The sequence below is a fragment of the Crinia signifera genome, chromosome 3, assembly GCF_055691185.1.
Source record: "Crinia signifera chromosome 3, ASM5569118v1, whole genome shotgun sequence".
Lineage (NCBI taxonomy): Eukaryota > Metazoa > Chordata > Amphibia > Anura > Myobatrachidae > Crinia > Crinia signifera.
In genome coordinates, this window is record NC_139219.1 from 25,095,518 (window position 1) to 25,111,374 (window position 15,857).

Below are 15,857 nucleotides of genomic sequence, written 5' to 3' on the forward strand. Positions count from 1 at the left end.
AAGGTTACAGGGACTCGGCTAGTTGGGTCTAGTCATGTCACTGACAAACCGCAGGACCTCAGAAACACTTTCATTGCCCATGACATTAGCATAAGACGCAGACATGGCCGCCCCTGCGCCTCACTTAGAATCAGGCCCCTGGTGTTTACCGACTCCTAATGTTCTGCTGTCAATAGGCGGCCTGTAAGAGATACTATCACATAAATAGGGGGCTATTCAATTAAATGCCATTTTTAAGAAACTTTTGCACCCCGTGTTTCATACACGGGGTGCAAAACACAATGTAAATCTTTGTTCCTTCATTTATATCAGCCCCATACACACCTAGGTGACACTTCACATGTTGTCTCCCTGTCTAGGCTGCTGTGTCCCTGTCTTCTGAATGTCCCGGAGGACTCACACGAGATGCAAGTGATTAAAGACGCCAACAGCGCATATCAGGTGCAGGTCTAACTGTGGTGTGCGGTGTACCCCAATACTAATGTGTTGTGTGAATGCGCTATATAGTGTACCCCAATACTAATGTGTAGTACACTATGCGGCACAGTCACACTACACATTAGTATTGGGGTACACTATATAGCGCATTCACACAACACATTAGTATTGGGGTACACTAGATAACGTACTCACACTACACATTACTAGTGTCATGGTACTATATAGTGTACCCCAATGCTAATGTGTAGTGTGACTGTGCTATATAGTGTACCCCAATGCTAATGTGTAGTGTGACTGTGCTATATAGTGTACCCCAATGCTAATGTGTAGTGTGACTGTGCTATATAGTGTACCCCAATACTAATGTGTATTGTGACTGCGCTACATAGTGTCCCATAATACTAATATATAGTGTGACTGTGCTATATAGTGTCCCCCAATACTAATATATAGTGTGACTGTGCTATATAGTGTACCCCAATACGAATGTGCAGTGTGACTGTGCTATATAGTGTACCCCAATACTAATGTGTATTGTGACTGCGCTACATAGTGTCCCCCAATACTAATATATAGTGTGACTGTGCTATATAGTGTACCCCAATACGAATGTGCAGTGTGACTGTGCTATATAGTGCACCCCAATACGAATGTGCAGTGTGACTGTGCTATATAGTGTACCCCAATACTAATGTGTATTGTGACTGCGCTACATAGTGTCCCCCAATGCTAATGTGTAGTGTGACTGTGCTATATAGTGTACCCCAATACTAATGTGTATTGTGACTGCGCTACATAGTGTCCCCCAATACTAATGTGTAGTGTGACTGTGCTATATAGTGTACCCCAATACTAATGTGTAGTGTGACTGTGCTATATAGTGTACCCCAATATGAATGTGTAGTGTGACAGTGCTTTAGAGAACCCCAGTGCTAATCCTTTGTAACTTGTGTACCATGCTGATACAATGTGGTATCACTGTAGACTCCAGTGTTCCCTGTCAGAATGAGTCAGACTCACTCGCACATCACATCGATCAGTGTTCTCTAGTAAAGTAGTTTTGCCACTTCCTAATTTATTTATGTGAATAAGATGCACACAAACTCACCATCGGGGATCCTGGTGCTATATACCTTTAACCACAACTTACACCTAAGACCATTTAACTTTATTAACTTAACACTAAAAATAACGAGACAGACACATGTGCTGGCCTTTCAAGCTGAATGCAAATTTATTGATTGACAGCTATAAACTATAAATGGTAGCGGCACTAAAGAACGGTCATAGAGAAAAGAGGGGTAAGATCACCACCGTTGGCGATCAATTCTCTCATCACACACCCATCTGGGCAGATGGTGCAGCCCATCACCTGTCGAGGGGCATGGGCTAATGACATATCGATGTCGGGAGAGCGCACCACACTATCTACACACAATTGCATATAAACAAGGACCGTTCTAATAGAAAAATAGGGATGGAAGGGTGGGGAAATTTCCAAAGAGGAAGTTCACTTAACTTCCTGCCTACTCCTATGTTTCCCAACCCCTCCCCTGCTCCTAATTGGCTATTCCTCACCTCATCAACAATCTTTAACCGTATACAACCAAAGCTACAGCATGTCAGAACCCTTCAGTGGTTTGTGCAACCTCTTTGCTTAATCAGCCAATTCACCCGGGACCTGGTGCACCTACAGGGGCCTATATGGTGCGTCTGAATTTGAAGCCGCAGTGTATGGGGACACATCTGTATGACCTGTACAATTACTGTATTATGCTGCATTAAGTGCACAGAGCGAGTGAGTAACAGACAGATATAAGGGCCTCATATGAGTGCTGTACAGGACACAGCACATTACAGGGCACTATCACTAACAATGCACAGATATATCACTAAGTATTATTAATCTAGGACTAGAAATAGAATGTGGCAGATAAGCGTGAGGAGGAATATATGCAGGACACGTGTTAGATACTCAGCGTCTGCCCCCTAGTGGCTGATAAGCTAACAGCATATAAGACAATAGAGAATGATGATCTTGCTTGATATTAGTGTCTCATAAATAAATAACCAGCCTCATGATTTCCCCCTGAAATTACAGCTCGGTCTCCAGCATTTGGTAGATTCTGGAAAGTACGACAAAGAGAATTTCACAGTGGTCCTGCAGCCGTTTTTCCGCCACGCCAAGATCCCCCATCTCCCGGTAATCCTGCACCATGTCTCGCACCCCACCTCTCCCCCAGTACACACACACATATATATATATATATATATATATATATATATATATATATATATATATATATATACAAATACAGGGACTCAACACTCTCCATAATGAACTAACTCACCTTAGTATACAATTAATCAAATAAATAATGGGGTTTTAGTTCATGAATTGATCAATGCATTTAAGCTTGCAGCCCATCGCCAAGGGACCCCATTTCACTGCAAGTCCTACACTAGCATTTGTTTCTCAAGAGCCTGCCAACTGCTGACACATCATAGCTAAAGTCGACATGTGCTTTTTCCTGGTTTAAAGCTCACCTGCCAAGTGCCTTATGGCTTTTAAAGATGAGGCAGTCACCTAACACAACACCTGACTTAGAATTAAAGGGGCAGCTGTAACAGGTTACAGATAAATTAGCTCATCTGGGGTGAAAGAGAAAGCTATGATCACAGTAACAAAGGTTAATAAAAATTAACCCACATATATACACACATACAGAGTACCACAATATATATATATATAGCTGTGCTGACGTCTGCTTTTTTCTCAGGATGGGACCCCGGATGCCTCCTACCTCGCCCCAGACTGCTTCCACCTCAGTCAGAAGGCTCACTCCCAGCTGGCCAGGATGCTCTGGAACAACATGGTAAAGATATATCTGCGAGATAGAACTTTCTGTACACCATGCGCTCTGTCATGTACTCGGCGCCGTATCTACAGAGGGTCGTTGGTGACCGAGGTGGTGGGGGGCCAGTTAGGAGTAACAGGTGCACTGTCACACTTTTGGGAGAGTTTAGAAATGGTCAGATCACCAAATGAGCCCCTCAGGGAACCCCAATAATCCAGTTTGGGATAGCCCTGCTTGTGCACAGATGTTATAATCCAGTGGTTCTCGAACTCCGTTACAAAACATGCACTGTGTGGGGTCCTAAGGACCAACTTTGAGAACCTGTGGTATAATCAAACTGACTGAAGTACTCAATAAGTCACCTGTGCCAAAACATGGATATCCTAAAAACCTTGACTGTCTAAGGGTACCTTGAGGACCACGATTGGGAACCACTGCCTCAGGGATGGACTTGGACTGATTTGCAGCCCTGACATTTCAGTGTGGTTGTGTATATGACAAGGGGGCATGGCCAGTGGTGCCAAAAGTGGGGGTACTAATTACCCTGGCCCAGGTCTGATGGAGGGGCTCCACTCGTTACCTGGCAGCAGCAATTCTTCTCAACCCAGCACATGCTGGTGTTCTGGGCTGCAGTGTGGTCAGGTAGGTGCTTCAAGTGCTATTTATTCTGTATTTTTGTATGGCCACATCTCCCTCAATTAGGCCACACCCCTGAGGAGTACCTGGGCCCTGCCCGGCTCTGTACTGCCCTGTGCGCAGCCACTGCACCTTCTGTATGTGAGGCAGCCATGTGAGGGGGAACAGGTGAATAGAGAGCCTGAAGGCTTTCACCACACTGGCATTTTCCAGAAGTGGCTTTCATTCTGTGTGCGTATAGGTTGGTTACACCTTGGCTCATACAGTACTGGTACAAGATAAGCATGTGACACAACTCTGTGCCCAGCTGTCAGAGTACGGCCCACGACCCACAGTCAGTATAGCATACCTCCCTACTGTTCCGATTTTCGCGGGACAGTCCTATTTTTTTAGACCTGTACCACGTTCCACCCGGGGCTGGCAGTGTCCAAATGAGCATCTATTCACTGAAAAGAGGAACAGGGGGCATGGCCAGAAGATCTCACGTTGCTGGCATTGCCCACCACAGCGGCAAAAATGGGGGCATGGCCTCATGGGAGCGCCTCAAGCATAGTCCACCCCTCTTAATTTCAAGGGCAAGCTTCCACTGCCACCAATGTTGGGAGGTCTGGTACATTATAATGTACGGCTTCATATCACAGGCATAATAGTGCTCAGGCAGCAGAATCTGAGGTGCAGTAACATATAGGGAAGAAGCTAAAACTCATATGTCAAGTGCAAAGGCATAGCATACATGAAATGGGGCAGAAGATGGGTCAAGAGATTCCTATCTGCTGTCACATTCTAGATTTCTATGTTACCTTGTAAATATATATGTAACTATTCAAAAGCCCGTCAAAATGACGGCTTCAGCAGTGTACCTTCACTTTGAGCTGTGACAGTTTTTACTTTCACTTTGAGCTGTGACAGTTTTTAGCCCACAGACTCTCCACCACACCCAACTAGTCCCTATGTGCTCCTACCTCCAATCTCTGTCTTCACAGCTCCCTCTTTCCATATCCAGCAAGTATGAAACAGATCAGTGTCCCTACAAAAATTGCTTTCACTTTTTGTTAGCACACAAAGGAGTAATTTGGTCCACTAAGTGGCCTCTAGTGGTCAGTGAGGTGAAGAGTTATAAGCCTTTTAGATAGATAGATAGATAGATAGATAGATAGATAGATAGATAGATAGATAGATAGATAGATAATGATTCAATATTTATTTCTAGTACAGATGTTTCGGGCAATGGGAGAAATACAGAAATGATGTAGAAGTACCACCAGGTACACCCCTGTCCTTGTTATACTGGCAACTGTGCAGTACAGCCCAATGCACAGTACCGTGTATACACCTGTATACATTATAAGCCCATTATACTCCATATATAGAATCCATCCTATAGTTCCGTCATGCATCATAGGATCATTGGTCTTTCATACTCACTGAGTGTAAGTGACTCTTCTTGGGGACTCTATAAGGAGAGAAGCGACCAATGACAGAGCAGCATTAGTGAAGCATGGGACGTTATTGACCAGACACGTGTCAGTGTTAAGTTCATACTGTATCTCCGTCTTTTCCAGCTTGAGCCTCTTGGTAACAAGTCAGACATCTTGGATTTTGAAGCCAGTGTTCCTCTACATTGTCCAACCCAGGTAACTACAGTCTGTAGTGTGCAATGATTCATGTGGGAATGAAATACCGACGCCAGCATCCCGAAGCTGGGAATCCCAACATGGCAAGATAAGAATACTTACATTACCCCTGCCCTCCGGTATCCCTCCCACCCCACAGCCTAACCCTAACCAACCTACCCGGCAACCTAATCCTCACCCGCAGCCTAACCTTATCCCTCTCCCCACAGCCTAACCATCCCACCCCACAACCTAACCCTCCCTGCAGCTTAACCCTATCCCTCTCCTCACAGCCCAACCCTCCCTCCCCACAGCCTAACCCTAAACATCCACCCCACAGCCTAAACCTACCCCCCTTCAACAGCCTAACTCTCCCTTCTAATGCCTTAGCTCAACTGTCCCACCCCACAGTCTAACCCTAACCATCCTACCCCACAGCCCAACAGTCCCACCCCACAGTCTAACCCTAACAGCCCCACCTCAAAGCCTATCCCTCTCCCCACAGCCTATCCCTCTCCCCACAGCCTAACCCTCCCTCCCTACAACCTAACCGTCCCACCCCACAGCTTTACCATCCCACCCAACAGCCTAACCATCACCACAACCTAACGCTCCCTTCTACTGCCTCACCTCAACCGTGTCACCATGCAGCCTAACCCTAACTGTCTCAACCCACAGACTAAGGGCTGTTTCACACGCTCCGGCTGACGCCAAGCGGTGAAACACCGCACGTACAAAAGCCATGCTGTACACAGTAGTTAATAATGGACATGATTGTATCCATTCACACGGACGGTCACGACCGACCGCCAAGTTGAAGCCAGATGTCACCACTGGAAAGGATGGTTGCTGGGCCTTCGCCATCCCGACCATTGTAAACTTCTGTGTACAGTACAGCTTCTTGGCTGTGCAGGGTTTCACCGCCCGGCGGCAGCCGGAGCGCTTCAAACCGCCCTAACCCTAAACTGCCGGTAGTTAAGATTGTGGTGTCGGCATCCTCATCATTGTTGGCATTACTGCGCCGGCCTTCTGGCCGGTAGCCGTGATACAGCATCGGTATTCTGACTTCCGTCATCCTGTCCGCTGGGACACTAGCTGTATCCCTACCTGTGACTATAATGATCAGTATAATGATCAGTTTGTTACATAGTAACGTGCAGCAAAGTGGGGCAGAATGGAACATTAGGTAGAGTGGTGCTGAATAGGACAGAGGCTGGGAATGTGCCCAATGTAACATCCTCCGTCAGTGGTTTCCCCTGCCATTATACAGTATACATTTCTTTCTGTGTTTTAGGTGCAGCCCTTCCTGAGGACACACAGGAACAGCGACTACAGTTATCCCGCACAACCACCAACGCAGAAACCTGTTGATGTAATATTACTGTGATGTCACTGAGCTGTCATTGTTATTTATATGAGGCTGAACAGGGCGGTATCCACAGCTGTGATGTAACAGTGATACAACTGTTGCCTTCTGCTTTTGTTACACAGAATGCCGCTCAGCGCTGTGGCTGTCACCTCCTCATCGGGCAGAGGGTGTAGTCTATGACTAGAACTGAGGTGACCGTGCCATGCATTGAGGGCAATTCTGCAGGGGTTGAAGAGGTGACCCCCTGCGCAGTTTTCTGGGCATGCCAGGAAAGGTCCTACAATCGCATAGTAAAACTGGAAACGTCTCTGCCTGATTACTAGGCAGAGACTCTTGTGCGGAGGGACAGGGCTGCCGGCATTTCTTGAAACGAAGGTGTATAGCCACCATTTCCCAGGAAGTGAGGAGTCCAAGGACTGCCAGTTTCCTTGGTCTCACATGCCACCCTGCGCCAAGCAGCCTGAGTAAGGTTAGGGTTACTCAAGCTGCAGTAGCAGATGAGCATTGCGGCTATCCTGCCCACTCTGCATCAGCCTCTGGGCCAGATGCACCAAGCTTCAAAAGTGATAAAATGGAGAGTGATAAACAACCAACCAATCAGCTACTGCCTGACATTTTTCTGTTACATGGGAGGTAGGAGCTGATTGGCTGGTTGTTAATTACTCTCCATTTTATAACTTTTGAAGCTTAGTGCATCTAGCCCCCAGTGTATCTTAGTGCATCTAGCCCCCAGTGTGCTGTAGTCCCTGCTGGCAATATAATAACCTGTGTTTTCTCCTTTCTTGTAGAACTGGGGCAGTGACATGGAGTGCTATGATGTCATGCCCATCTCTGACAGCGTTCCCACATCAGGTGAGAGGCACCGACTTTCCCTGTGTCCGTAGTGACCAATATACACTGACCGGAGATTTTATATCACACAGTGGGGGGATTTACTAACATCCCGGGATGTGGCCGATCCCAGGCACGAATGAACACGACCGGCATCCGCCATATTCCGGGGGAAATACGAATCGGGCAAATATACTAATCTGCCATATTCACTTGATTCGTTTTTTTCGATGTCTTATTCGTATGTGGCGGCCGTATTTACAGCCACCAAATACGTACGAAGCGGCAGCATCACACGGATCAGTCAGATCCGTGCAATCCTGCCCTGTTACAAACCCAGCATGGGGTCGTCCCCCCCACACCCCACAGGGATATAACCATTGAACTATTTTTCCTCTGTCTGGGCGCATGTGAGCGGATGTGTATTGTGGCACGGGGATGCGGGCAGCAGGGGGTGGGTGTGCGTTCTGCAGGGTGGCGTTTACCTGCTTGCTAGGCAGCAAATATACGCAAGCTAGCAAGCAGGTCTGAATTAACCCTTTATCTCTCTCTAATACTCAGTAAATAGACCCCATAGTGATTGTTCTATCATCCATTATACACTGACCATAGAGATGGGTGTAATACCCAATGTATGCTGACCAGGGATGATGATGTCACTGTGTAGTCACCTGATGTCTGTGTCACTTCCAGTCCATAGACTACGTCCAGGGGACATTAAAGTGGTGGCCGCTTTGGGCGATTCATTGACGGTAAGTCATACAGTGCCTATATGTGTTATTCATGATGCATTTATTTTGCCTTGTTATATTTCCAGATTGAATGAAATTAATAGCCTACATATACATTACATTGGCATTTACCTACAAGTCTCTTCTAATAATTGGAAGCCTACTGGTGTGGGATAGTCCTTATATAGTCTGACACTCAGCATCAGTGGAGTATACATTGATGGGTAACCTCGATGGTATGAATCCATCTGTAAGGGAACCATCGATGGTTTCACACACCGATAGTCACCCTTGCTTTAGTGTTCCATGAACTGCGTCAGGGCTGCAGCAGAGGTCCGAGTCCTGACGCCTTGGAGAAAAAAATGATTCCATCAGTAGCTTTGCATCATCGATGATTGGAAACCATCGGGTTCTCCCTATTGGTGGTAAATGTATATATAATACGGTCAGCAGGAGATGTAGATGTGGAATCGGCACTACATGTATATATAATACGGTCAGCAGGAGATGTAGATGTGGAATCGGCACTACATGTATATATAATATGGTCAGCAGGAGATGTAGATGTGGAATCGGCACTACATGTATATAATACGGTCAGCAGGAGATGTAGATGTGGAATCGGCACTACATGTATATATAGTACGGTCAGCAGGAGATGTAGATGTGGAATTGGCACTACATGTATATAATACGGTCAGCAGGAGATGTAGATGTGGAATCGGCACTACATGTATATATAATACGGTCAGCAGGAGATGTAGATGTGGAATCGGCACTACATGTATATATAATACGGTCAGCAGGAGATGTAGATGTGGAATCGGCACTACATGTATATATAATACGGTCAGCAGGAGATGTAGATGTGGAATCGGCACTACATGTATATATAATACGGCCAGCAGGAGATGTAGATGTGGAATCGGCACTACATGTATATATAATACGGTCAGCAGGAGATGTAGATGTGGAATCGGCACTACATGTATATATAATACGGTCAGCAGGAGATGTATATGTGGGATCGGCACTACATGTATATATAATACGGTCAGCAGGAGATGTAGATGTGGAATCGGCACTACATGTATACTGTATATAATACGGTCAGCAGGAGATGTAGATGTGGAATCGGCACTACATGTATACTGTATATAATACGGTCAGCAGGAGATGTAGATGTGGAATCAGCACTACGTGTATATATAATACGGTCAGCAGGAGATGTAGATGTGGAATCGACACTACATGTATATATAATACGGCCAGCAGGAAATGTAGATGTGGGATCGGCACTACATGTATATATAATACGGTCAGCAGGAGATGTAGATGTGGAATCGGCACTACATGTATATATAATCCGGCCAGCAGGAGATGTAGATGTGGGATCGGCACTACATGTATATATAATACGGTCAGCAGGAGATGTAGATGTGGAATCGGCACTACATGTATATATAATACGGTCAGCAGGAGATGTAGATGTGGAATCGGCACTACATGTATATATAATACGGTCAGCAGGAGATGTAGATGTGGAATCGGCACTACATGTATATATAATACGGCCAGCAGGAAATGTAGATGTTGAATCCGCACTACATGTATATATAATACGGTTATCAGGAGATGTAGATGTGGAATCGGCACTACATGTATATATAATACGGCCAGCAGGAGATGTAGATGTGGAATCGGCACTACATGTATATATAATACGGTCAGCAGGAGATGTAGATGTGGAATCGGCACTACATGTATATATAATACGGTCAGCATTAGATGTAGATGTGGAATCGGCACTACATGTATATATATATATAATACGGTCAGCAGGAGATGTAGATGTGGAATCGGCACTACATGTATATATAATACGGTCCGCAGGAGATGTAGATGTGGAATCGGCACTACATGTATATATAATACGGCCAGCAGGAGATGTAGATGTGGAATTGGCACTACATGTATATATAATACGGTCAGCAGGAGATGTAGATGTGGAATCGGCACTACATGTATATATAATACGGTCAGCAGGAGATGTAGATGTGGAATCGGCACTACGTGTATATATAATACGGCCTGCAGGAGATGTAGATGTGGAATCGGCACTACATGTATATATAATACGGTCAGCAGGAGATGTAGATGTGGAATCGGCACTACATGTATATAATACGGTCAGCAGGAGATGTAGATGTGGAATCGGCACTACATGTATATATAATACGGTCAGCAGGAGATGTAGATGTGGAATCGGCACTACATGTATATATAATACGGTCCGCAGGAGATGTAGATGTGGAATCGGCACTACATGTATATATAATACGGTCAGCAGGAGATGTAGATGTGGAATCGGCACTACATGTATATATATATATATAATACGGTCAGCAGGAGATGTAGATGTGGAATCGGCACTACATGTATATATAATACGGCCAGCAGGAGATGTAGATGTGGAATCGGCACTACATGTATATATAATACGGTCAGCAGGAGATGTAGATGTGGAATCGGCACTACATGTATATATAATCCGGCCAGCAGGAGATGTAGATGTGGGATCGGCACTACATGTATATATAATACGGTCAGCAGGAGATGTAGATGTGGAATCGGCACTACATGTATATATAATACGGTCAGCAGGAGATGTAGATGTGGAATCGGCACTACATGTATATATAATACGGCCAGCAGGAGATGTAGATGTGGAATCCGCACTACATGTATATATAATACGGTTATCAGGAGATGTAGATGTGGAATCGGCACTACATGTATATATAATACGGCCAGCAGGAGATGTAGATGTGGAATCGGCACTACATGTATATATAATACGGTCAGCAGGAGATGTAGATGTGGAATCGGCACTACATGTATATATAATACGGTCAGCAGGAGATGTAGATGTGGAATCGGCACTACATGTATATATATATATAATACGGTCAGCAGGAGATGTAGATGTGGAATCGTTACTACATGTATATATAATACGGTCCGCAGGAGATGTAGATGTGGAATCGGCACTACATGTATATATAATACGGCCAGCAGGAGATGTAGATGTGGAATTGGCACTACATGTATATATAATACGGTCAGCAGGAGATGTAGATGTGGAATCGGCACTACATGTATATATAATACGGTCAGCAGGAGATGTAGATGTGGAATCGGCACTACGTGTATATATAATACGGCCAGCAGGAGATGTAGATGTGGAATCGGCACTACATGTATATATAATACGGTCAGCAGGAGATGTAGATGTGGAATCGGCACTACATGTATATATAATACGGTCAGCATGAGATGTAGATGTGGAATCGGCACTACGTGTATATATAACAGGGTCAGCAGGAGATGTAGATGTGAAATCGGCACTACGTATATATATAATACGGTCAGCAGGAGATGTAGATGTGGAATCGGCACTACATGTATATATAATACAAAGTTTTATCTCATGTTTGTCTGTTGTCAGGCTGCATTCGGAGCTAAAGCCACGTCCCTCGTGGATCTTACCACGGAGTGGAGAGGGATCTCCTGGAGGTGAGGACAGTATCTTACTAGGCTTGTAGTCCCATCAGTTGCTGGGATATCCTCTCCTCCGCCACCATCCCATCTCCATTGTCTCCTCTTCCTCATGTTCTCTCCCCTTCTCCTCTTTCTTTCCCCCTTTCTCCTTGTGCCTCCCTCTCCCTATGTGTCTCCCCCCCCCTCTCTCTCTCCCTCCTTTCTCCATATCTCTCTCCCCCTCCTCTCTCCATTTATCTATCTCCCCCTTTTCTCTCCATATATCTCTCCCCCTCCCTCTCTCCATCTCACTCTTCCCATCTCTCTCTCTCTCCAACTCTCTCTCCCCCTTTCTCCATCTCTCCTTCCCCCTCTCTCTCTCTAGTCTCTCCTTATCTCTCTCCCCCTCTCTCCATCTCTCTCTCCTTATCTCTCTCCAACTCTCTCTCTAATTATTTATTTTCTCTCTCTCTCTCTCTCTCCTCTTCTTCCTTTCAATCTCTCCATCTCCCACTCCCCCTTTCTTAGGGATACATTTACTAAGGTGGGAGTTCTATTGAAGATGGGATGTTACCCATAGCAACCAATCAGATTCTATCTAGTATCTTCTAGAAAGTGCTAAAAGAAGTAGAATTTGATTGGTTGCTATGGACAACATCCCATCTTCAATAAAACTCCAACCTCAGTCAATTTACCCTTTACTCCTCAAGTGCGGCTGCTCAGGCCAATCACAACAGCCGCACCTCCAAGCCATGAAACCAATCCGTGCCCACAGATACGCAGCAGCCAATGAGATCAACGTCACAATGTAGAGCTAATAACATTGTCTGAGGGACTCTGTCCACACTATAGAATATGTGGGATAATTAGGACTGTACTAAGTGGCCCCATGGTGCCGTCAGCCTGTCCTGTTCTGTGCCCATCGTCTGGATTCCATACGTACCTATGTTATGCCGCTTAATGTATACCTTTCTCTAATTCTAGCATCGGAGGAGAAGGGACTCTGGAGACTTGTACCACGCTGCCGAGTAAGTCTTATACAGTCGCTGGTCATACTACATGGACTTCCCCAATCAGTTCTAGTATCCAGTTCACGACTGTGTAAATCGCTATACAGAAATAGATTCCCCTCCATCTCTCCCCATGATAACTATAATTTGTTGCTGCCTTTTTGGTATTATTTTCTGTGTCTTCTTCCCTTATTAATCTCAATTTACCTTTCAGATATTATGAAGAAGTTCAACCCTAACATAAAGGGGTTCTCCACCGGTACCGGGAGCCAAAACCAAATGTTTAACGTTGCAGTTAGTGGTTCTATGGCAGAGTAAGAGAATATATTATATTGTATAGGTCTGAGGGGGTGATACAGGTACTCACTGTTATATTCCTTCCTCCCCATACTCACCACACCCAGACTTCTCTCTTTCCTCTTCCTCTTGGGGTACAGGGTGACCCGATCATGGAGGTTTACTGATGTCTATAGATGGCACAAAGTCTTTGCAAGGGTTCCCAGCGCCCTCCTTCATATGCCCTCTGCTAAATAAGCCTCCTTTTATTTGCCATCAGAGCCCCTCATGCCCCTTTATGTGCCCTCACCAGTCCTCCACATGCCACCATCACCTAATCACCCATTACATAGTACCCATGAACATGCGGCCAGGCTGCGGCTTGTGCCGTAAGACATACATTATAATGAACGGCCTGGCTTGTTGTGTCAACGACAGTCTAGGTGGCAAATTTACTAAAGCTTCTAAAAATGAAAAGAGGTGCTGTTGCCCATAGCAACCAATCAGATTGTGTCTGTCTCCTAGGAATATGACATCTCAGGCACAAGCTCTGGTGCAGAAGATGAAGGAGAGCTCCGTGAGTATAACCGAAATGACGAGTAACCCAACCCCCTGCCGCTACATCTCCCCACATTGCCGTTCCATCACTCTCTGGGCAACGCAAAGAACGGGTGTTAAGTTCCTGTCTAAAAAAGACTAAAGACAAATGCGCGGACAGGTGCTCCTGCATTTGCCCCAGCCGCTTTACCAATTACTTTCTGCTTTCCTCCGCTGCTTTCTTCCAAGCGGGGGCGATTTGAAAACGCCAGGAGCATTTCAAACTCGCAGAGGCTTTCACAGCAGATTGGGCAGGAAGGGGGCAGGGTGGAAGCAGGGGGACTGGCCAGTGTTTTATGGGCGTGCCCATAAAAACGGTGTGCATGAAAACGCTGGGCGGAGCTCTGTGAATGCAGGCGTGACCATGCATCCACAGGGCAGGTGAATTAGGCCCTATATTTGTTCTTTCTTGTCTCCAAGAGCAACCTAACTAAGCAGTTTGTCCCAGGACATTGGAGTAGGGCGTCACAAAGTCAGCATTTAGGAAAGGTAGCGTGAGGGCATAAACATACCCTCCAACATGACCCATTCCATTAGGTACAAAATGCTCTGTTCCTGGACTTCCCTGCCAGTGGCAGTTACAGAGGTTGGACTCCAGCACAGACCAAAATTCAAAGAGGGGGGGTCACATCAACTGCCAGTGAGTCCAGGACAGTGATGTTTGGAGTGGCATTAGGTGTGGCTCCCCTTTTTTAATAGTGGACTGTGCTACAGCCCCACTTCTGTAGCGGCCACTGGCAGGGAAGTCCAGAAAGAGACCTTTTTGTACCTAATGGAATGGGTCATGTTGGAGGGTATGCATAAACCAACCAATACATTAAAGTCATCAGCGTTTATTTACTAAGATGAGAGTTCTATTGAAGGTGGGATGTTGCCCATAGCAACCAATCAGAATCTACTTATTTATTTAACACCTTCTGGAAGATAATAGATACTGGGCCAGATTCTCTGAGCTTCAAAAGTGATAAAATGGAGAGTGATAAACAGCCAGCCAATCAGCTCCTACCTGCCATGTCACAGGCTGGGTTTGAAAATGTCAGACAGGAGCTGATTTGCTGGCTGTTTATCACTCTCCATTTGATCACTTTTGAAGCTTAGAGAATCTGGCCCACAATCTGATTGGTTGCCATAGCAACATCCCCTCTTTCCTAAAAACTCCCATCTTCGTTAATAAACCCCAACAACATTTAGGGAACCCCTTTATAAAGAGTGGTTCAGCTTCCAGTAGGTGCCCATCACTGAGGAACGCTATATACAGTAACACACGCCTGGACGTTACTCGGCCCATAGGAGCCACCTACTGCTCTGATTGGGGTACTACAACCGTAGTGCCCTATCACCCCTGCTGGTGCTGATCTATGTACTGTACACTCCATGCAGGTAAATACCCACAACACCGCAGCATTATGGAAAATGGCTAACACTAGAGCCCCAACCCTCAGCAGTAGCACAGATGTACAGTGATGCTGTATTGTTCCATCCTCAGGTTATTGACTTCAAAGAAGACTGGAAGTTAATCACAGTGTTTATTGGCTACAATGATGCCTGCAGGTACTGCCAGGACCGGGTAAGTGGATGAACACAGACATCGTTATATTCATTTTTTCAGGGTTCAAAGGGAGATGTAGCCAAACATCTCAGAGGTCACATAGCCAATCAGCTCCTGTCTATCATGTATCTGGAACTTAATATAACATGCTAGCTGTTTCCCAACCGGGTCTTCAGAGAATTGTTATATTTCATTATAATTACTGGAAACCATTAGTTTGTTATTGTATAATTGCATGACGGGAGAGTATTTTGTGTTGAGAGTTTGGGGCTGATTCAGAAGTGAATGCGCTGCATATATCAGACACTGGGGGAGCAATTTTGTGCTACCGTGCATGTGTCCTGATTGTGTCTGTACAGAGGGCCTAATTCATATTTGTACACAAAGCGAATGGGTGGAGCACAAA

At 45.5% G+C, this 15,857-nt stretch overlaps 1 protein-coding gene across 1 annotated transcript in view; it reads left to right on the top strand.

Annotated features, from left to right (window-relative positions):
• The window catches only part of LOC146062844 (phospholipase B1, membrane-associated-like), a 109,525-nt gene that overhangs the window by 80,814 nt on the left and 12,854 nt on the right, over window positions 1-15,857 (top strand). Inside the window, exons 39-50 of the mRNA XM_083174850.1 lie at window positions 360-441; window positions 2,543-2,644; window positions 3,222-3,317; window positions 5,498-5,569; window positions 6,843-6,920; window positions 7,706-7,769; window positions 8,442-8,500; window positions 11,988-12,055; window positions 13,004-13,047; window positions 13,244-13,343; window positions 13,831-13,882; window positions 15,389-15,469. Coding sequence (XP_083030976.1) covers window positions 360-441; window positions 2,543-2,644; window positions 3,222-3,317; window positions 5,498-5,569; window positions 6,843-6,920; window positions 7,706-7,769; window positions 8,442-8,500; window positions 11,988-12,055; window positions 13,004-13,047; window positions 13,244-13,343; window positions 13,831-13,882; window positions 15,389-15,469 — 898 coding nt within the window. The remainder of the gene's footprint in view (window positions 1-359; window positions 442-2,542; window positions 2,645-3,221; window positions 3,318-5,497; window positions 5,570-6,842; window positions 6,921-7,705; window positions 7,770-8,441; window positions 8,501-11,987; window positions 12,056-13,003; window positions 13,048-13,243; window positions 13,344-13,830; window positions 13,883-15,388; window positions 15,470-15,857) is intronic.